The following is a 23630-nucleotide window of genomic DNA, read 5'->3' as shown; positions in this document are numbered from 1 at the left end:
CAATCATAAGTTCAAAAAATATCAATAATAATAAAAAAGAATTCTTTAAACATAGCCGCTATCTCGGCGCCAATCGATTGCAGCTTACAGACAATATGTCAAATTCCATCAAAGGACCCAGACTTAATGACTTAGGCACCAATTTAGCCATGAGGGAAAATTATATGTTTATACACAAAAAAAAACAAATATTTGATCGAAATAAGATTTATTTGTGCCAAAGATATAAGATATTTGGATATGGCCAAATAAATATTTATTTCTGTTAAATATATAACATATTTGAGCTATTTAATTGCGTAAAATAAATCTTTTATTTATGGTAAAGATATGATTTATTTGTGGTAAATAAATCATAGTGGACAAAAATAATGAACTTTTAAAATTTATTTTATCAATTATTAAAAATTACAATATTTTTAAAATGAAAAAAAAATTATTTTTTATTTTTTTAGTGCAATAAAAATATAATTAATAATACAAATCAACTTTATAACTATTTAATTTTTCATGACTGTGAAAATAACAAACATCTAACAATTTCAAGAAAATTTTTTTTGTCTTACCCGTGTAAAAAAAAAGTTCCGGAAACATTCCTCAGAAAAGTTCTGATTATGAGACGATCCGGAACTTTTGCGGAACTTTTTCTTTGGAAACAACATTAAAAAAGTTTACTTTCAAATTTTTGAGTAACGAAAAATTTTAAATTCTTAAAATTTATTAGGAACTTCTCCGGAACTTTTGCGGAACTTTTGCGGAACTTTTTCGAAACTCTTTGGAAACAACGTTAAAAAATTATGACTTCTGTTATCATCCATAATTTATAAATAATAATGAAAATTATCAGGAACTTGGACCATAAAAATAACTCAGTGTTAAATTTTTTAAATGTTGCAACGTTTCGTTGTATTTCACAACTTCATCAGGCAAACTGTGCAAAAGAAAACACATTGTACTAACAATATGACAAGGATAACAAAAAGATAAATTAAAACATTAAAAATCTTACATTTAAGGTTAACACTGTTGTATCTCAAAATAAACTCCGAAAAATTTTTTCATCGTTTGACAATATATACATAAAGTCAAACAAGTGGTAACCATAATATTAAGAAACTTAGTCAATCTCCATTCCATTTAAGTAAATTAGTCAACAATAATCAGTTATAAAATTACAATAATTACATACAAGACAGACAGCAACAGACTGAGCGTAAACAACTGTAATGGTAAAAACAGTTATACTTCTTAAATCTACTATGCCGACTCCCAATTTTGAACTGATTATGATTTAAAAAAAAAAAATATTCATTAATACAAAACTATTTGTCATATCAATAAATACAAATTGTCTTAAAGTAATCCCTATAAAAAATTCTTGCTATTTAATATTTTCAAAATCACATTTCAAAGAAAAAAATAAAAAAATATTTTCCAAAGAAAAAAATTTTTTAAAGAAACCCTTATGGAAAACCCCTTTGGAAAAATGAAATTTAACAAAAAACATTAGATCACAAAACAATTATTGCATCAATCTTTTAGCCACTGATATGATATCACTATATGATGAACTTAATCCCTGGGTATCAGACCTAAAATTGACACAATCAAACACTTTGATGAAAAACATCTCACTGATGTTACGTTTTAGAAAATGAAATTCATAGTCTAAAATCTGAGCAGCGTCAAACTGAAAGTCATGCCCACTCTCAAAATGATGATCCGCCAATGCCGTCATATTACTCTTGTTAATGTTGACAGGCCTGCAATCGTTGATGTGTTGATTAATCCGCTTCCTAAGTTTCTGTTTCGTTTGTCCTATATATGATTTGCCACAAGTGCAAGGGATCCGATACACCAAGCAAGATTTATCCCACTTATCAACTGGATCCTTTAGAGGGCTATAGAGATCCTTGATTTTACACGAATTGTAAAAAACTAATTTACAATTCGTCTGCCTGAACAAGCATCCAATCCTGGGTGACAAACCTTTGATATAGGGAAACTTACAGAACGACCACCCTCTCAAACCAGCATCAATCCTCAAATTACTACTAATTCTATTACTAGTAATTTTCTCACACTTACTGAGAAGCGATGACAGATAGTTATTATTCATGAGCAAGTGTCTCACTTTATCAGTACTTACAGCCACCATAGTCGCATGACTTAGACGTATGGCTCTGTTAAAAAAACCTTGTGCTACACCTAACTTCTGGCTCAGAGGATGATTTGATTTGAAGTTCAGAACTCTCCCCGAACTATATGGTTTCTGATACCATGAAGTTCTGAGTTCCCCAGATCGTGTTCTTTCCACCAACACATCCAAATACGGAATTTTACCATCTTGTTCAACTTCAATTGTGAATTGGATGTCTTTATTAATTGAATTGAACACATTTACAACCCTATCAACTTTATCCCTTGGTATAATGAGAAAAAGATCATCATCCACATATGCTGCTACAACCGAAATCTCAAAATCTAACCTCTCCAGGGCTTTTGATATCACATAATCCACTGCAGTGATGGCAATCACGGGGCTTGCTGGACTACCCATCCAGCAGCCTTCTTTCTGTATATAATAATTCCTTTGAAACAGGAAATACCCAGAATGAAAACAAAACTTCACGAGATCTAATAGGAGTTCTTGGTCCAGGTTGATAAAATCTTTTATGACATTCCACCGTTCTTTAATGATGTTAGGTATTAGGTCTTGTTTCACATTAGTGAATAATGAAACTACATCTAAAGAAATGAGTAAGTAATCATCATCCACCAACACAGACTTAATTCTCTCAACGAATTGAAAGGAGTCTTTCATATTAAATTCAAAACTCAAAACATATAGAGACAAGATTTTATGCACAAACTTCGATATTTCATAACCCGGTGAACCAATATTGCTAACAACTGGCCTCAACTTACAGCCAACTTTGTGCGTTTTCCTTAACCCATATAATTTAGGAGGTAAAGCATTATACATACGCATATACTTTCCCGTGATCTCATCAATTATCTCTCTCTCTTGCAGTTGTTTAATCAACGCATTCGCTGCTGTTTGTATTTATTTATTTATTTATTCGATTTGAATGCCAAGGCATCAGCCAAATGGCAAAAATACAAAAGTAAGTAGTATAAAGTACATGTAAGAGTATAAATAGGTCTATATAAACATATTAACAATATTTAAATTAGAAGAAATAATCAACTAATTACAATCAGTCAAAGTGAAATGAAATAAGAGTAACAAGGAATTTAAAAATATAATATAACTGCCAGACTAAGTTGGATTTAATGCACTGCAAGTTATACCAAATTTAACAACTTGAAATTTCCTCAATGGTACCAGGTATTAGGCTCTCCTTGAGCTCAAGGTCATGGAAGAATTTATAAGCTTTTGTCTTGAAGGTGACAATACTAAGTGCATTGATGACATCAGGTGGTAATTCACGCCAAAGACGTATTGAAGAGATTAAAAATGAGTGTTCATAAGAAGCAGTTGAAAAATTGGGAATTTTAAATGTGATGTTATTATTTCTGGCAGCTACTCTCTCGGAACGTCTGATATTAGGTGACTCTTCGACGAATAGGCTTCTGAGGAAACTAGGTTCACCAGAGCTGAAGAGTTTGTACAAAAAACAAGCCAAGAAATAATACCGCCTCGATTTAACTGTGATCCACTGTAAAGAGCGTCTATGAGGTGTAACATGTTCATCACGCTTCAGATTGAAAATAAATCTTATGCCATTGTTTATTAGACGCTGTAGCTTATAATCTAGCCTTTTCGATATATCTATCAAGACCAAAGAGCAGTAGTCAATGATAGGAATAATCATTGCAACAACCAGTAATTTTCGAGTTGAAGTAGATAAAATATTCTTCCTATATTTGAGGCTATTTAGAGCACCATAAACTTTACGAGAAATATGCGAAACGTGCAGATCCCAGGAGAGATTGGCTGATAAATGAACACCCAGATGTTTAATTGAGCTGACATATGGGATAACATTACCATCGATGATTATTTGTGGAAGATCACAGTCCTTGAGAATCTTCAATTTCCTATTACTCCTTAGGATCATTACTTTTGTCTTCACAAGGTTTAGTTCGAGGCCAACCTCCTTAGCCCAATCAGCAACAGCTTGAGCATCAGAATTTAATTTATGCGTAGCGTCATTTAATTGAGACGGATTGAAATGGTAATAAGCCGATTTATCGTCAGCAAAGAGACCATATTTACAAAATTTCAACCGTTTAGCCACTCCATTAACCATAATGAGGAAAAGAATGGGGCCTAGAATAGATCCTTGGGGAACCCCTAAAGTAGTATTTATGAAATCAGATGTAGAACAATCAGGATTGAGTTCTGCTTGTGTACTGCAAGAGTATTTTTTTAACTGTAGTTTCCCATCTATTGGAGGATTACCATGCATTCTCGAATTACTTAGTCTGTGGCATGTCACTTTTTACATCGAAAAAAAGTCAGGATCGAAATTTTTGAGCTTGCTATAATTTATGCTGATAAAATTTAATAATTTCAAGTAAATTAATGGTTATAATTGAATATAATTAATTGATATCAGTAAAATAAAGTATGAATTACTGTTATAATATAAAATTTAGGAACAAGAAGTACCGTCGAATTAAATAAAATTTTTCAACCTCGAAATACCGTTCTGCTTACAGTAAACACACTCGGTAGTCTGGCGCTCCGTTTACAACGGATTTGAACGGAACTTGGCGCCAGATTCTACCGAATCTGTGGATTTGACAGCTTGCAATTACACACGCCAGGCGGCGCAAGAATATCTTTTACATGAACTATAGCTCAAAGGGGATAGTTTGCCACCGGAAATGTATTAAATTAAAATTGTCAATTTTTATTATAATTACAAAAAATACTGAAATCCGAACAAAAACAGTTTCACTGTAAAAAAATCACGCCAAGTCCACGTTCATAAGACTATTAAGAAAAAAAAATTTTATTTCTTTACAAAAAGATATAAAATAAAAAATTAAAAAATCCAAAATACAACCGATATGGTTGTATATGATTTTCGGAAATTAAAAAAAATTTTGTTGTAAATTTAAAAATTAAAAGAAACAATTTTGGAACGTACTTGGTGTGCGTCATTGTGTACTTCAATTTTTTTTTAAAAGTCCTAGTAGATAGATTTTAGGAATTTCATAAAAAGTGAAATTTTTCGTAACCACGCACACTAAATACGTTCCAAAATTGTTTCTTTTAATTTTTAAATTTACAACAAAATTTTTTTTAATTTCCGAAAATCATATACAACCATATCGGTTGTATTTTGGATTTTTTAATTTTTTATTTTATATCTTTTTGTAAAGAAATAAAATTTTTTTTTCTTAATAGTCTTATGAACGTGGACTTGGCGTGATTTTTTTACAGTGAAACTGTTTTTGTTCGGATTAAATATACTAAGAATAATTAAAAAAACAAAAAAAAAAAAAAACAAAAATCCAAAAGAATTTAGCTCTGCATTATTTCTTTTGCTCGTGCTGAAGAATTCATTTATCATTAATTCTATCATCACAACAAATTCCAATAAAATTTTTTGATTAAATTTGACATGGGTAATATCCTCAAGTGATATGTTTTGAGTAATTAAAAAAATATCTTCGAGCATATTAATTTGTCATCTTTATTTTTCAACCCAGAAAATATTTTCTGATAACAAAAATATTTTCAAACATCTGAGAGAACAAGGAAAAAATACGATAACGTACAACGAAATTTTAAAATCGTGTCAGCTGACATCTGTTGAACATTATACTAACATTTTTCGAATTTTCAGACAATACGTTAATGATATGAACCATAATGGCCTAAGATATTACAATATACGAGTCCCATGAACACTATATATAAGGTACGTGACAATAATGACCTTCACTTGACTGTCAAAAGTACTTGCAAGAGCGCATAAAGAGCTAATAGTCAATACAGTTTCAGTTTATAGTCAGTTATTGTTACAGGCTAGTGCAAGATGTTCGCGCTTAAATTTATTTTTATTTGGCTGCTGGTCAATAAATTGTCGTTAGTTTATTCCGCTGAAGTAAATTTTAATTTATTTTATTGATCAATTTGATTTTTTTGAAAAAAATTGTTTTTTATTTTGCTAATTCAAATTTTCAGACAAAATTCGAGAGCTCAGAATGTGCCGGGCAGAAAATAAGAGGTAAAATTTTGTTATAGTATTTTGCTGTTTACTAATACGCTGAAAAAAATTTTCTGAAATTTTTTTCTCAAATATAAAAACAAGTTATAGCATTTTTAAGAAATGGACTTTTTTTTTAGTTAAAAATTTTTGAAAAAAAAAAGAAAGTTTGTAAAAATGGTCTTTGTAATTTTTGTTAATTTTAACAATTTTCTTGACAAGATAATATCTATAATGATAATAATTATCATAGACAAAATTAAACTCTCTTGTTTGAAAAAATATTAGTTATAATTAACTAACACAGCCATATAAAGTTTTTGAGGGCAATTTGTAATTTAATTTAACAAAATATTCGGCTTTTTGCAGGCGCAGATTGTGAAAGAGGTAAAATTAGATTTTCGTCGCGGCGTAGGCGATCTACAACTGATGGGCTTTCAGCGATCGTCAAAGCTTATGGAAAAGAAATCGGTTTATCGTTGACAGAAAGAGAAGGTGCCTTTTTCGGTTCAGCTACGCCAGTTTATAGGCTTTTTAGAGCTGCTGGTGTAACATACAGGGTAGATGGCAATAATGTAAGTAAAAATTAACAATGTTCAGTTTTTGTGTGATGATTATTACTTATGCTAAAAATTCTAATTTTTTTAAATTAGCTTTTATTTTTTTTTACATTTTAAAGTAGATTGGGAAAAAAATTTTTTTAATTTTCTTCTTACTTAAGTAGATTTTTTGGTAATTATTTACAGCCTATTTATGATAAAAAATGTCGTGACAGATATAATTAAAGATTTCGATAACTTTTTTGCCTTCAAAAGTTAGAAAAAAATTTGGCTCTCATGTTTTTGGATAAAATTTCTATTTTGTCTTTTTTTGATATATTTTTTTTTGGAAAATACATAAAAAATCGAACGATTAAAAAAAAAAAAGTCGAATATCACAATTTTTTTAAAAATTTATAAATTTTTAAAAAAATTTTAAAAATTTGTTAAAATTTTGACAATTAACTTTTTTGTTTTTAATATAAAAAATGAAAATGGTTGACCCCATTTGTAAATATTTACCGATTTTTTTTATCTACCTTTTGCAAAATTTGGGAAAAAAATTACTTTTGATAAAAGGTATTTTCAAGTTACCGTTAGCAATATAAATAATCTAATAAATTTTATTTAGAATATGAGTTCATACGCAAACGTAAGAATATTCGAAGATATCAATCACTCAGCATCAGTGACTGTCACCGTTCATCCTGATGGAAATGAATATATCAAGGTAAGACAGCCACTGTGTTAAAAATTTCAATTAAAAATATCAAAATATAATTGGATGCACCGATATCATAAAAAAATCTACATTTTTAGGAAGGATACATTGGTTCAGCAAACTTATACTTCATGTGGGACCCGCAGAACCAGATATATAATTTCCACCTATTCAAGGACCAAACTAATGATCAGTATTATACAGTGAATCACAAATCCCCAAAAGCACGTACTTACAACTGGCCCACGTATCTTTATAACCGTAAGTATGACATTGGAATGACAGCTTTTATTAAAGATAACAAATTATTAGATAATCATTGATGCACTTTCTTTTAACAGCGTATAGTAATTATGACCAGTTAGTGCTGCAAGAGACCACCATTCCGGAAATTATTTATCCGGAAATACTAGTCGTTGTCGATTATGAAATGTTGATCGACATTCATGAAGATCATGTATTGATGTACATGATACATCGATGGAATCTAGTTGATATAGTGTACCGCGGGTTACGCAGCCCTACCATCAAATTTAGCATCGCAGGAATCATTTTACCAATGGTATTTATTTTTATTTTTTATAAATATATTCTTCTGGATGAAAAAATTAACTTTTTAGGAATTAATGATTTTTTTTTGTTTTTTAAATTACTTATAGAGTCCAGATTCACTGCAATATTTTTCTGATGGTTCATATTACATAAACAACAGAAAGAAAATCAACATGAACTCTTCACTGGATTTTTTCAAAAAATGGTTGTTTCTCCACAATCATATTATTCCAATCAACAGCTACGATCTGGCCATAACAATGTTATCGTAAGAATCTCCATCATATTCGCTTACTCCGATTGATATTCCTTTTTTTTTTTTTTTTTTTTTTTTTATTATTTAAATTAGTAACTGATAACCGTAATCAGCTTCAGTATTTTTAAAAGATCCTTAAGCTAGAGCCAGAGTATCTAATATGTTTCTGTTATCAGAAAAAGACCGGAACCTAACTACCATCAACGATGGTCGTTAAATCCTCAACGTGGTGCAGCATACTCAGGCTCTGCCTGTGAAACCGATTTTTATCGCCGAGAAGTAGTCAAAGTCGGTATTGTAATGGATGCTGGAGTCTACGTTGATATAATTGCAGCAGCTCATGAAGTTGCCCATTTGTAAGTATTTTTCATTTTTTTTATATTATGATATTTAGCATAGAATTTCAAACCAGGCTATAAAATTTTGAAAATTTGTTGTTTTAATAAGATTATTTGTGTAAAAAAAAAACTTTATTTCCTTTTTTAGACTTGGAGCTAATCATGATAATGGAATATGCAACGGTCCACCAAATTATATCATGGAAGGAGTGATCAAGCATTCAACGAGGGTGTTAGAATGGTCACAGTGTTCAGTTGAAGGATTTCAAAATTTTTTGAGGTAAATTTTTTTCTACCCAGAAAAAACAATTAGATTTGATCCGAAAAATCAGATGGAACAAAAATTGTAGGAAAAATTACAATTGTTACATCATAATCTAAGATTAGTCAGTATCATCACTTCAAAATTTTTGGAAGTGAAGATTATGAAAGTCTAGTCCTGGATTACGATGTGACAGTTATAATTTTTCTTACAATTTGTTTCATGTATGTATGATTTGAAAAATTCAAGTTAATTCCAAGAGTCCTCTCCGAAAATTACGTTGATGACAAATTTTTTCAAGACTACTGGACTTTTTAAGACTTTGGAAATTGTCATTAATTGCATTATTTTTCTGTTTTCTATGACTAAACTTTTTTTTTTGTTTCAGAAAAAATCCAACATGTCTGTACAATAAACCGAAATTGTAAATACTGAAAATAGATTAATTAATAATCCATAAGTACTCAATAACAAGTGATATATAAAAAATTTTTCAATTCTTCGAACGGGGATCTATTCTGAAGCCTTCCAAGAATTGCTCCAAGAGAGGAAAAAAATCTCAAATAGTTATAGTTTAACAATTATCACACTTGCAATGTACATGTTCAAGCAGAAGAAAAATTATTAATTAATAATTGCATAACTAATTGAAAAATTGTGATAAAAATTTTTTTAGGCGGATTATTGTTCATTTATTTATCCAGTAAAGCCCTGATTTTTTTTATTTCTTAAATTTTATATTCAATATGTTAGAATAATTTTTATTAATCAAGTGTTCAAAGTAGGCATGGCTTTCGCAAGCCAGAGCACCCATTTTCGGCCGTATTTTCATCCCTCTGGGAAAATTATTAATATTGGTCCTACAGTTCCGAGAGTCCAGACTTTTTTCTAGGAAATTTCCTCCTCCTTTTGAATTTAAAAAAAAATTTTTTAAATCTTTATTAGTTTTTAAGATATTTGTAGAAAACTAAATCCCCTTTTTCAGTTAATTCTTAATAACCTTTGCAATTAATTATTAATGAACAAATGCATTCTAAGCAATAAAAAAATTTTTTTAAGAAACTGTTTTTTTTTTTTTTTTTTAATCATAATTATCATCAAAGATTATATTATCAAAAAAAATTTTGAATTATCTCATGAACAACGCATTTGTTTATAAAAGTTTTTTAAACAATAAGAGGTAAAAATTATTAAAAATCATTTTTAAGTAGCTTCTGATCATAAGAAAATGGATCAATAATAATATTACACGAAAAAAAGAAAACTCGAAAAATTACAGTATAAAATGTAAAATCTATCCCGTTGTAATCAAAACTAGAAAAATTACAGTTTGAAATAACATTTTTCTAAATTCAATTTTTTAATTTAATATTCAAAGCTTTCAATGTAAATATTACACTCTACAATGTAATTCTTATAAAATCTGTAATAATTACAATCTGAAACTGTAATTTTTCCAGTTTTTATCACGAAGTGCCACGTTGCATTATATACTGTAATTTTTCGAGTTTTCTTTTTTCCGTGTATAAAAAAAATTTTTTTTTCAATGTTTAATAAAGCTTTATAATTTTTTACCTTGGTAAATTGTTAGTAAAAAAACGAAAATTAACAATTTTTTAATTTTTCCAACGGGAATCTATTCTAAGACCTTTGAAAAATAGCTCCACGAACGGAAAAAAATTCTTATATTAATAGTTTAACAATTATCGCACTTGCAATGTTAATGTTCGTGTTACAAAAAATTGTAAATTAATTAATGGATAACTTATTGCAAAATCACGATAAAAATTTTTTGACCACGGATTATTATTCATTGATCTGTCTTGTAGACGCCTGAATTTTTTCAATTTTTAATTTTCATATTTAATAAGTTTAAATAATATTTATTCATTAAAGGTCCGAAGGTGGCGTAGCTTGCGCAAACTGGAGTATCCGTTTTCGGGTGAATTTTCAACCCTCCGGGAAAATTATAAATATTAGTCCTACAATTCTAAGAGTTAGAACTTTTTTTAGGAAATTTTCTTCTCTTTTTGAATCTTTTTTCAAATTTGAAAAAATCTTTATTAGTTTTTGAGATATTTGCAAAAAACTAAACCCCTTTTTTTTTTAGTTAATCGTTAATAACTTCTGTAATTTTTGCAAGCGGAACTTCATTTTTTTCGAAAATCATCGAGATGCCATTCTGAATCGATTCTTAAGGAGTAAACTCCAAAAATTTGAATCTTTGTTGATGTATTATGTTCTTGTATACGATTGTAATCAAGCATATTTATTAGAGTGGTCCAAAAAAAAATAGTTTTTTGCCTATCATCTTAAAAGCTTCTCTAAGGTATAAAAAAAAATTCTCTCCAAAGCGCAGCTTGATATCTCAATTCTTCATGAAGCTCAATGAATTTTTATTTTCCCATTTAAATAATACGTAAAAAAATTTTATTTACGTTTTCATTCGGTAAAACTATGAAATACATTTTTTTTTGTATTTTTTGTCAATTATTCTTGTAGGAAATTTAATTCTCTACAAAAAAGTACTGAGGTAGTTTCTTCGTAATCTTAACGAGTAAAAAGTTATTGAGCTTTAAATACTCGCACAAAAGAAAATTTAAACGAAGATAGTTTCAAAGCAACTTTTCGAAAAATTTTTTGGTAACTGTATGTAATGATTTCAAAATTTATCAAATTAGACTGTTTCTAATATAATTAACACGTGTCTTTAGATGAAGTATTAACTGTGAATTATGAATAATTTCTCTCATTACAATTTAGATATTTTTTCCTATGAGCAGTGATTTTTCAAAATTGAACTTGAATTTCATTACGGAATCTGAATCGAGGGCAAGCTAGTACTTCCGGATGTATACTGAAGTAAATTTTTTTATTTAAGAACATGTAGGACAGGGAGGACAGGTGAATATTTAAATTTTGAACATGATGCTGGGACATTTTTTGACCGAATGAAAAATCATGAAACTTTGCAGGAGTACGTAAATAGAAGTCTTCGGGAATTGATTTTTTTATTTTTGAATTCAATCATTAAAAAAAAAAAATGATAAATAAACAGGTAGAGTTCGTGCGTAAAACTGCCTAATCTCAGGAGTCATCACATATTTAAATAGACAAGCTTAACTATAAAGAAATTGCTAATAAACTTACAACCAATATAATCTTTAAGACTGATTTAATTTTTTGGTTTTTTCTTATTTTAGTTTATATGACTTATAAGACATAATTATTAAAATGCAGCTAGGTTAGGGTAAAAAACTAATTGTCAACAAAAAATTTAATTTACTATATATCTTCATGTAGGCCGCAAGAGAGTGCTAAAAGTAAATTATCTAGTTAAAATTTTTTAAGCAGTGGTTAGAGTATTTACAAAGTCTGGTAATCTCCTTCAGTGCATTTTACATGTGGTTCAAATAAACAAACCGATTATTAAATTATCATTTGTTGTCACTGGTCCAGACTGAATTACCGATATCAGACTGTATACCATGTTTTTAAGAAAAAAATATAAATTACATAATCAAATACTTTGAAACAGAAAATGTGATACAACATGGATTCTAAAATCATATCTGATTGAATTTTCTTTTATTGCGAGTATTTAAAGCTTAATAACTTTTTACTCGTTAAGATTACGAAAAAACTACTTCAGTACTTTTTCTAGAGAATTAAATTTCCTAGAAGGATAATTGACGAAAATACAAAAAAATTTTTTCGTAGTTTTACCGGATGAAAACGTAAATAAAATTTTTTTACGTGTTATTTAAATGGGAAAATAACAATTCATTGAGCTTCATTAGGAATTGAGATATCAAGCTGCGCTTTGGAGAGAATTTTTTTCATACCTAAGAAAAGTTTTTGAGACAGCAGCACTTGAAAAAAAAAATAAAAATGTTTTTTTTGGACCACTCTAATATTTATGTATTTATTTATTGTAACCAATATATTATATATTTATAATTAAAAAATACTATATAACATAACATACTACGTGCCAATTGTAATTTTTTTCAGATAGTTGTTGAAAATGACTGTAAAGATTATTTATTGATTCAAAAAAGATCTATAGTTCCTGAATATATCATTAATCAGATGCGCAAGGATTGTTTATATTTCATATTTCTATGTAATAGCTGTCAAACAAATCGGCTGCCCAATTTCAAAACACAGTAACTAACATTTAGAAATTTTTAACAATTTTTCTTATTAAAAAAAAGTTTGCCTGCCAAATTGATGAAAAATTTGATTTATGAATAGAAAATACTTGAATATTAATATTTTTAAGAAAAAATACTTAAAATTAAGGTCTAAATGTTATAAAAAATCAGCAATATTCAAAAAAAATTAGCTATAAAAATTTTGCAGTTACTGTGTTTTAAAATTGGGCAGCCGAAATTCGCCAAAGGTTTTACCGTAGATAACTTTTTGTTGAATCTTCATGTTTAAAACACTGATTAAAATTTAAAATATATCTTCATTCTAATGATTGTAAGACTCGAGGTTTATATTTTATATAACACTCATATTTATTTATACATCTACAAGTAATAACCCGACAATGACTACGGAATGAGACAACTAATGAAAGCCAATATAATTAAGGGATGACAATGACTGGTGGCGTCGGAATGTCTCTAACAATCTCTCTCGTAGTCCTCTCAACCCTCGTTGAGTGGGGGCGAGTCTTATCAAGGGCTGGGGGTAAGACCTTACGTCACCGATCTCGGGCCTCACGATACTCGACAGCCTTCAGCCTTGGCAATAAGAATAGCGTTGCTTACATGATATAAATTATTTTTAAAAAACAAGAATATAATTAATAAAGAAAAAAAGAAAATGAAGCTCAATCACGCTTTCAACCACGTGGCTTTCGGTATTTTATTGCAAAAATAAATTATTTTTGATAGTATATAATAGTTCATAATAAAAATAATTATTTATAACAAATGTTTACTAACAAAAATAACCTAATCATTGTTTACGAGAATTATTTGTTTACAAATAAATATTGTTCCACGTGTTGAGAGGTGAGAACATTATTCTCCTCAATTTGAAGGCGGAATTTGGTTTCTCTCGGCTCTTTTCGGTTTTCCGACACACTGACATGCTCGCTAACGTTAGCGCGACGGGCACGTGGTTTTGAAGAGGGAGTAATTTTACCCATGATCTAGTTGCACTGTCTATTCTTATCCAGTGGGCCAACTGAATAAGAATAAAAAAATGATATACAATTGAAAATGATGAAAAGGTTTTGTCAATACAGCTTTTAGACTTTCGAGCTCAAACGACTTGCAAATGTATGTAAAAAAATTGCTTGATTTAAAAATTTTCGAGCGTTTTGAGCTTGTATCTTACGAAATGTTCCAGGAGTCGTCTGCATAGCGCAATTCAAATTTCTATAGAATTATTTATTGAATATATTTGAAATAGTTTGTGAAAAAGGAAAAAAAATCGCTCGAACAGGGACTTGAACCCTAGACCCTCAGATTAAAAGTCTGATGCTCTACTTTTTTTTTTTTTTTATAGAAGTTTTATTGAATTAACCAGTACAATATTAAGTGGCGTCTTTTTTGTTGTTGTGTGACCGCCGCCAAATTGGATGGCATTGATGGCGGTAACACTTTTACTTTTGTTGTTTTATTAATAAATTTTGTGATGTTGTTTACTAAATATATGTTTCTTTATGTACTAGAAGCTCTGCTTCTTTTTAGTGGGCACTGGAATTTTATTTCGAGTGCGTTAATTCACAAATGGGCGATGATGTCGAGCAGCGTTATAAGCACGTCCGACACGAGTCACGGATTTTTTAGAAATAGTCTGATGCTCTTCCGACTGAGCTATCCGAGCCTGAATGCATGTAATTAGTGAGTTCAATATCAGCATAACCTTCCAAACAAGAGAAATATGCCATAAAATCTACATTTATTGAGCTCTCAACTCTCTTAAAATTAAGATGTTGAGATAGTAAGACATTTTTTTGCATATATTTTCATGCTTATGATACATTCGACCAATCACATCACGAATAAATTGACTTTATATATATCCATTTCAATTTTATTTTAGGATATTTAGTAAATATATTTGAAATAGTTTGCGAAAAAGAAAAAAAAAATCGCTCGAACAGGGACTTGAACCCTGGACCCTCAGATTAAAAGTCTGATGCTCTACCGACTGAGCTATCCGAGCCTGAATGCGTGCAATTAGTGGGTTTAATATGAACATAACCTCCCAAACAAGAGAAATATACCATAAAATCTACGTTTATTGAGCTCTTAACACTCCTGTAATCAAGATGTTGTGATATTAAGACATTTTTTTGAGAATTTTGAATTTTTTATCTACTAGAACTTAACATGCACGCGTAAGCACGCGCCTAAATATAGAGCTTGCATATATTTTCATGCTTATGATATATTCAACCAATCACATCACAAATAAATTGACTTCACATACATTCATCCCAATTTTATTTAAGGATTCTGAATAGATCAACTTATTTTAAGATGTAGTGTGGGGCATTAATTTCTCCATTGAAAAAGAAAAAGGAAACAGTGTGATAGCATCAAACAAAATTGAAAATCGTATTATCTGATAGTCGTCGAACTTATCCGATGGCATTTTTCATACTTTCAGAAAAATCGTTAACAATACGAACCTTAATGATTTAACACATTACGAAGTACGATAGGTAACGCTCCGAGTGCACCTTGGGTCCTTTAATTGTCATTTCAGAGGCACGTGACAATGACCTTCGGTGAGTTGTCAAAAACGCTTGCAAGAGTGCACAAAGATCCGCAACATAATACAGTGTCAGTTTATGGTCAGTTGTTGTTACAGCCGGGTGCAAGATGTTTGGGCTTAAAGTTATTTTTATTTGGCTGCTAGTCAGTAAATTTTCATTTGTTTATCCTGCCCAGGTGAATTAAAATTAGTTTTATTTCGTGATTTATTTTTTTTTTAAATATAGATTTTTAATTAGTTAATTCAATTTTTCAGATAAGGTTCAACAGCTCAGAATGCGATGGGGAGAGAGTAAAAGGTATGATATTGGTGTTTATGATAATTCAATGTTTACTAATATACTGTGAAAAAGTTCAATATTAAACTGTAAAAACTTCTTAAAATGAATGAAGTGCAAATGACCCGATGTGAAAATTTTTAACATAATAGGGTAAATACCCCAATAGATGGACGGTTAAGCAAACTCTCGTGTTTTATTAAAAAAACAATATAGTCATATACAGATAAGTTGTGATAAAGTAAATTATATTCATGTAAAAATATATAATTAACCAGGAAAAAATAAGTAAAACTTCGTAAAACGTTGTAGTAATTAATAAAAAAGAAAAATGTAAGAAAAAATTAAAAACCCCAGTAGATGGACAAAATCTCCAGTAGATGGACAGTCAATACCAATAGATGGACACTACTTACAAGCGATATTTTCGATTCATTATTTATATCAGAAATAATTAATTTATTAATTTTTTCCACTAAAAAATAAAGCTTGATAAAATTATAGAAAAAAGGTGATAAATCAGATGGTAATTTTCAAAATACATCATAAAGTAATTTTATTAATTTTGAACACGTGATGCTTTCTCATGTAAAGTAACATATAAAATATATTAATATAAAGAATACTAATAATTAATAAATTATCAATATAAATTTATAAAACACAACGTTAAAAACATTTTATGTTGTCTTCTTCTTCCTTTTAATAGGCCTGTTCTCTTTTGCTTTTAAATTTCCTTCTCTCAATTTTCACTTTTATTCGGCGTTTTCTTTTTTCTCTTCAATTTCTTCAATAATCATAATAATACTTTCATTTTCAGTACATGTCTATTTGCTATAATCTTTACTCTTATTTTCACATTGATCCACCAATGAAATAAAAAAAAAAAAAAAATAAGAAAATTCATCATATAAACTCAATGTCCATCTATTGGATAAAGGTCAGAAAAGTGTCACCAATAGATGGACACTAAATTCTATTATTTCTTTTCGATTTTATCATTAAAATATTATATTTCTAGCTTTATTAGTGAAATATAAGCGTAATAATATGTACAAATCTTACTTTTTTTATTATTTTTAATAATAATAAGAAATAACGTCCACCAGCTATCTGTCACATGCTTACTAGTGGTGGCGCTCTCAGAGCAAAACTTCGAGACGTCCAATTTAAATAATTTTTTTAAGCTATTATTTTAAATAAAAAGTTAAAAAAAAAATTACTTTTCGCTCTCAGAACTACTTGTAGACATAAAAAAAATAACGGCTTGAGATTTTTGTTCTTAAAACTAATGTAATTGCTTCTAGAAATAATATCTGTCCATCTATTGGGGGGTGTTTATCTATTGGGGTATTTACCCTACTTAAAATATTTTGAAATTAAATTTTTTTGTTCAAATTGAATATACAAACATTTATTATTAGTGTCTAGTGTCTAAGTGTAAAGGGATGATTGAAATTAAAATTATCCACAAAAATAATTTTTTTTTAAATAAAAATATAACTATTTGCAGATGCAGATTGTGAAAAAGGTGAAATTAGATTTTCATCGCGACATAAACGATCAACGACTGATAAATTTTCAATCAGCCTCGTAGCTTTTGGAAAAGAAATCAATTTGTTGTTGACAGAAAGAGAAGGTGCATTTTTTAGTTCAGCTATGCCAGTTTACAGGCTTTTTAGAGCTGCTGATGTGACATACAGGATAGATGGCAATAATGTAAGTAAAGATTTATAGTATTTAGCTTTTGTGTGATGATAATGAAGCAAAATTTTTCAAGTGTCAAGTTTTCGCATTACTAAAGTCAAAAAGGGATACATTCAATTATACGCTCTCCTGTCTCGGTAAAACCAAGTGTGAAAATTTATTGTGAAGGGTTACATTTGTTTTCTGAGTTTCTGCTTCGGAAATTCAAAGGCTTAAGCTTCTACCCTTGGAAATTGAAAGTTATTGTAAATTCGGAGAAAGATCACAATTTTAAGATTTCTAAGTTGACGGTGAGAAAAAGAATTGTTTTTCATAACTTTTAGTTGGAGAGCCAAAAGGGTGTATAGTTAGCGTTACGCTCATTTAAAATTAGTCACATCTTAAAGGGTTATAATTAACGTTACTTACACTGATCTCTGAAGAGAGAATCGAATGCTCTTCTACCGGTCAAAATCGTTCAAAACCCAGACATTCACAAATTCTAAATTCTCACTTCTGTCTTAAGGCTTCATAACTGTATATATTTATCTTTTCTATTTTTAAAAGATATGTCAATAAATCTACTGATTTCGACCGGTGGAGTACTATTCGATTCTCTCTTCAGAGATCAGTGTAAGTAACGTTAATTATAACCCTATAAGGGTTCTAGGTCATTATATCCATTGCAATAAAATCCAATGAAAAAATATCCAATGACAAAAATATCCCATTGAATAATGTCCAATAGTAAAAATATACAATTCAAATATATCTAATCAATAATTAATTATTATTGATGTCCAATAGTTAAAATATCCAATTCAAATATATCCAATCAGAAATTAAAAATTATTAATGTTCAATAGTAAAATTATCAAATTCTAAGATATCCAATCACATATTATTTAACATTAAAGTCCAGTAGGAAAAATATCCAATTCAAAGATATCCAATCATTAAATATTTATTATTACTATTCAATAGTGAAAGCATCCAATTCGTTTATGTTGGAGCATTATTAATTTTTTAACTGGGGGGCTTCGTCCCCCAATCTCCAACGGGGCTCTGCCTCTGAACCATCTCTAATTATTTTTTCTTTCCTCATTCGGCCTTTTGACTTTTTAACTTAGAGGCTTCGCTCCCCACCCCCACCGGGGCTCTGCCCCTGGACCTCCTCTTATTTTTTTTTCTTTCCTCACCTTATAATTATCATCATCATCATCATCATCATTATCATCGCCATGACCATCATCATCATCATCATCATCATCATCATCATCATCATCATCATCATCATCATCATCATCATCATCATCATCATCATCATTATAATCGCCATGATCATCATCATCATCATCATCATTATCACCATGATCATCGTTTCGACATTTTTATTTTGGATTTATTTGCAATTGGATATTATTGGATTGGACATTATTTTTGGACATTGTTGTCTTGGATTTTATAACCGGTAACCGATTTGTACATATTGATTTACAAATATGAATTAAATCATTGGCATTAATTAACGTTGGATATATTTGTGACTGGACATATTTTGTTGGATTTATTTGTAATTGGATAGTATTGAATCGAAGATTATTACCATGGACATTATTGCCTTGGATTTTCTGACCGGTTACCAATGTCTGATAATTGAGCGAATGAAAAATTTTTCACTTGAAAAAAATATTTTTTTGAATAAATAAATTTTTTTATCTCAGGAATGTGGACAAGATAGAATAATAATAACAAATTACATTATTATTTCTGCTATTTAAGCAGAAATAATAATGTAATTTGTTATTATGATCCTATCTTGTCCACATTCTTGAGATAAAAAAATTTATTTATGATAACTATGGACGATAATATTAACTATAATTTTTCTGAATTGTATTTGTAAGGAACCATTAATAACGTAAATGATTTAATATTCTTATGTTTAGGATATGGATGAATTTGTAAACACAAAAACATTCGAAGAAGCCTCTCACTCTGCATCGGTGACCATTGAAATTCTTCCCGATGGGGCTGGAAAAATTAAGGTAAGATAATTATCGTTCAAACGATTTCAAATATCAAGATACATATAAATTTACCAATTTTTTACAAAAAATTTATAATTTCAGGGAGGATTCATTGGTTCAGAAAGTTTACTGTTTATTTGGAACCCACAGAACCAGGTGTATCAATTTTATAAATTCAATGACGGAAGAACTACCGAAGAGTATTTTCTGAATGAAAATTACCTAACGTCTCACGCCGATAACTCGCTTGAGTATCTTCCTTATCGTAAGTATGACCGTTAAAGGACAACTCTTATAGAAGATAATTAATCAGTAAGGATAATCATTGAATAACCATTCATTAATTTTTTCTCACCAGCGTATAATTATTATCAGAACTTGCAAAAGTCCCGGATTCCAAAAATTATCTATCCAAAAGTACTAGTGGTCGTCGATTATCAATTGTTGATCAATATTGGAGAAGATAAAATAATGATGTACGTGCTGCACCGCTGGAATCTAATTGACATGGTCTACCGAGGCCTCCGCAGTCCTCAATTCAAATTTAATATCGCGGGAATTGTTATATCAACGGTAATTTTTTTTTTTGTTGGAATGATCGAACTAATTTTATGAAAAAACTAATTTTATCTTTGGTCTTAAGATTTAAGTTTATAATTAAGTCCAATATGTCCTGATGAAGCCTGATGTTTATATGAAGCTGCATGTGGGTGTATCAGGACGTATAAAAAAATATATACAGGACCCGACTTCAACATCTTCAACTTAACTATCTACTATCGTAAATTTTAATGTGTAAAAATATGAAAGTGATGATAATGGAAGTCTGGTTCTGAATTACGATGTGATGATTGTAACTTTTGCTTCAATTTTTTTTCCATTTGATTCATTTATTAATTTATTTTTAATATAACTGTATTTACTTTGAAATTTTTAATCGTGATGATATGAAAATATTTTTTAAAAGTTAACGATTTTTTTTCTGTTCTTAAATGTCTAATAGGGTCCGGATTCATTGAAATACTTGTCTGATAGTTCATATTACGTCAACAACGTGAAGAATGTGGACATAAACGCTTCACTGAATTTATTCAAGAGATGGTTGTTTCACCACAATCACATTATTCCCATTAACAGCTACGATCTGGGCATAACAATGATATCGTAAGAATTTTTATTACATTCGTTTATTCCAAGTCATACTTCTTTTCCATAATTAGAATTAGTTCTCAATAATCAAACTCAGCTTTAGAATTCTTAAAAGATCCTAAAGCTAGAAGCATAATATAATATGTTTGTGTCATCAGGAAACAAACAATACCTTCATATTATTCAGAATCAGGAACGATTAGTGTCAATGGTGAAGCGTTTAAAGGTACTGCCTGTGTAACTGATTACGGTCGCCAGGAAGTACTCAAAGTTGGCGTCGTGTCAGATGCTGGAATCTACATGTATATCATCACAGCAGCCCATGAAGTTGGTCACTTGTAAGTATTTTTCACTTCATTTATATCATAATACTAGGTATTATTATGATACAAAATTAGAAGTCAGGTTTAAAAATTTAAAATCTATCCTCATTTCTTTTTTTTTCGTCATAAGTAATAAAAATACTGAATATTCCAAAAATTCTTTTAGATTTGGAGCTGATCATGATGATGATATATGTACTGGTCCAGGAAATTATATCATGGCAGCATCGTCACAGCATACGAATCTTCACCTCGAATGGTCACAATGTACAATACAAGCATTCAAAAATTTTCTAAGGTAAATTGTTTTGCATGCCTCATAGCGCGAAGCGCGTGAGGCACGCGGAAAAAAGTAAACTGTAAAATTAACTCGGGTTCCGGTAAATTTTTATAGTTTCAAACAGTATAGTGAATATCGGGATGGCACAAATGTAAATATTACAAAACAATGTAGAAAGTGTAAAAGCTACAATTTATAATTTAATGTCGAAAATGCGATCAGTAGCTGTCACCATAGTAAATGACGACTCTCTCATCTTAAAAAATTACAGTTTCAAACAGTAAAAACTGCCGTTTCAATATTTAGTCTACACTATGAAGAGAAAGAGAAGGTCTCACACTCGAAGAATTTAACATTTGAAACAGTAAAAATTCTACTCTTAAAATATATATTTTACCAGTCTAAGCAAATTAATAATTATAGTTTGATTTTTAGCGTTGCGTTTAAAATTGACCATTTTACTTTGAAAATATTGACGTTGCTTGTATAGAAATTTAGTAACTGTATTTAATATTTTTTACATATCATGTGATCATTTTTTACGTGAAATGATGTCACTCGCTGATTTTGTATGTACCAACGATTACTCTCGAACAAAATCATATATCGAGACCGAGCTTTTTTCATTAGTTCTAGAATTCGATAAACTGGTGCCGTACTTCATATCAGTAGCCTAGTTTACGTAGTTTTTTTCTTATGAATTTCGTTAAAATTTACTATGATACACATGTACAAAATCAAAAGAACTTTACTTATTTCTCTCACGTGAAGACTAAGGCGCTACTTAATCAAGCTAGATTTCTTTTCGACTGAGTGCGTGAATAACAAAAAATTCGGGCGCCATACTTAAAAAAAAATAGAAAATACGCTATAAAAAATTATTTAATTATTTTTTTTCCTTTTAAAAATCAATTACACAATTTATTTTTTGCTTAAGAAATAATGAGTGTTATTAGGTGTGCACTTTTAGATTTTCCAAACTTTTTTCTACTTTTGATTATCATCATTTTTTCTTATTTATCATTACAGAAAAAACCCAACGTGTATGTCCGACCAACCGAACATCAAAATATTTACAGGAAATGTGTAATATGTGAGTCATTAAAAATTAAATAATAATTAATCGATCTCCTAGAACCGACGTTTGATCTAATTGAAAGAAAATATAAAAATTTGTTAAAGCGTACCTATCAATACGATTGTGATCAAAGATAGATATTTATTTGTTGATTGTAACTACTATAGGGAAAAGAGGGGGGGGGCGGCAAAACGGACCCTTTAAGAAAAAAATGTTCAAATCTTTAGCTTAGGTTCCACATACGATTTGTAGTCGATGTAACATGTGGAACCCATGCTAAATCCAAATTAGTAATTTGGAGACCAAAACATTCTTCATAAATTTGTTTGATCTTATCAGATAACGATCTTCGATTCCTTTCCAGATTGAATTCTCCACAAATGTAACAAAATGAATCAGGACTTTTATCACACAGATAAGAATTACTTCTTGTGATAGTATACTCTCCAGTAGCCAAGTTTCCCACTTCTGAAGAGCTGCAGTCACTTGATGACGACGCCTGCGAGCCTGCTTTCTCACCCTGACCAGACGCCGATACTGGGGCTCCGACTCCCTGCATCGTAAAGTACTTATCACTTGTACCTGCCATGACGGCACACACGCCATTAACCCAGGGACTCTGCCAGATGGTTCTGTTGCCCACCGTCACCACGTGGAGGTGCCCTGGTTACAGGCACAAGCAATTAAGTCATCAAAAGTCAAAAACGAGAGTAAAAAAACAAAAAAAATTACTTTTTTCGGAATTTTCGAGAGTTTGTGTGATTTTTTCACATTTAAAATGGCTTGTGGTCTCAATAAAGTTTCGATTCATATTCAGCGGATCGAAATACATGAAAATCACGCTTAGTTTAGTTCCAAAAAACTGTCAATTTTCATCATTTTTACGGTTTTTTTGAAGTTTTCTCGAAATTTAGAGGGTGTAGGGGTCAAACTGACCTCGAATTCGGATTCAGCGGACCAAAATACGTACCCTTATGTATGTCCGGTCAAATGCATATTCTACTTATTTTTTTTTGTGTGCCGGTGTAATTGTAGGTAAAATTTTAAATAATTAAATCGAAAAACAATTTATAGATTTTAAAAATAAAGCAGCAAATTAAAAAATATAATTGTCTTTATCACTTAATAATATTTATTATATTTTCATATTAGATTATAAGAAATAATTAGTTATAATGAAGATTAATCTTTTAAAACAAGGTCGTTA

General features: G+C 29.7%; 3 protein-coding genes, 1 long non-coding RNA gene and 1 other non-coding gene across 6 annotated transcripts; 1 reads left to right on the top strand and 4 right to left on the bottom strand.

The window, feature by feature from the left end:
- Window positions 1–795: 795 nt before the first annotated feature.
- Window positions 796–1129, bottom strand: LOC123272088. The gene is made up of 2 exons (XR_006511018.1): window positions 1010–1129; window positions 796–931 (listed from the first exon to the last, which is right to left on the bottom strand). It is a non-coding gene; the product is annotated as an uncharacterized LOC123272088 (long non-coding RNA).
- Window positions 1130–1522: 393 nt separating this feature from the next.
- LOC123271721 lies at window positions 1523–2560 on the bottom strand. The gene has a single exon (XM_044738114.1). The coding sequence runs from the start codon at window positions 2558–2560 to the stop codon at window positions 1523–1525; it is 1038 nt and encodes a 345-aa protein (XP_044594049.1).
- A 760-nt stretch (window positions 2561–3320) lies between these two features.
- Window positions 3321–4277, bottom strand: LOC123271720. Its single transcript, XM_044738113.1, has one exon. It carries the CDS (start codon window positions 4275–4277, stop codon window positions 3321–3323), a length of 957 nt encoding a protein of 318 aa, XP_044594048.1.
- A 1540-nt stretch (window positions 4278–5817) lies between these two features.
- LOC123272080 (disintegrin and metalloproteinase domain-containing protein 7-like) lies at window positions 5818–22474 on the top strand. Of its 2 annotated transcripts, none has more exons than XM_044738718.1 (10): window positions 5818–6086; window positions 6167–6209; window positions 17391–17596; window positions 19513–19611; window positions 19696–19858; window positions 19952–20166; window positions 20597–20757; window positions 20901–21080; window positions 21232–21363; window positions 22375–22474. In XM_044738718.1, exons 1-10 carry the CDS (start codon window positions 6018–6020, stop codon window positions 22433–22435), a joined length of 1329 nt encoding a protein of 442 aa, XP_044594653.1. In that variant the 5' UTR covers window positions 5818–6017; the 3' UTR covers window positions 22436–22474. The 2 variants fall into 2 exon arrangements, with proteins under 2 accessions (XP_044594653.1, XP_044594655.1); XM_044738720.1 differs by lacking the exons at window positions 17391–17596; window positions 19513–19611; window positions 19696–19858; ... (3 more) ...; window positions 21232–21363; window positions 22375–22474 and adding exons at window positions 6558–6763; window positions 7359–7457; window positions 7547–7709; ... (3 more) ...; window positions 8743–8874; window positions 9245–9466 and having other exon boundaries at window positions 5947–6086.
- Window positions 14973–15045, bottom strand: Trnak-uuu. Its single transcript has one exon. It is a non-coding gene; the product is annotated as a tRNA-Lys (tRNA).
- Window positions 22475–23630: the final 1156 nt, after the last annotated feature.

The sequence above is a fragment of the Cotesia glomerata genome, linkage group LG9 (assembly GCF_020080835.1).
Source record: "Cotesia glomerata isolate CgM1 linkage group LG9, MPM_Cglom_v2.3, whole genome shotgun sequence".
Taxonomy (NCBI): Eukaryota; Metazoa; Arthropoda; class Insecta; order Hymenoptera; family Braconidae; genus Cotesia; species Cotesia glomerata.
Note: the sequence above shows the minus strand (reverse complement) of the source record. Positions and strands in the feature narration are given on the sequence as shown.

Coding starts and splice junctions, on each gene's coding strand:
- LOC123271721 (XM_044738114.1), bottom strand. CDS start 2,560: ATGGGTAGTCCAGCAAGCCCCGTGATTGCCATCACTGCAGTGGATTAT.
- LOC123271720 (XM_044738113.1), bottom strand. CDS start 4,277: ATGGTTAATGGAGTGGCTAAACGGTTGAAATTTTGTAAATATGGTCTC.
- LOC123272080 (XM_044738718.1), top strand. CDS start 6,018: ATGTTCGCGCTTAAATTTATTTTTATTTGGCTGCTGGTCAATAAATTG. Junction 19,859..19,951: donor GCTTGAGTATCTTCCTTATC/GTAAGTATGACC, acceptor TTTTCTCACCAG/CGTATAATTATTATCAGAAC. Junction 20,167..20,596: donor CGGGAATTGTTATATCAACG/GTAATTTTTTTT, acceptor AATGTCTAATAG/GGTCCGGATTCATTGAAATA.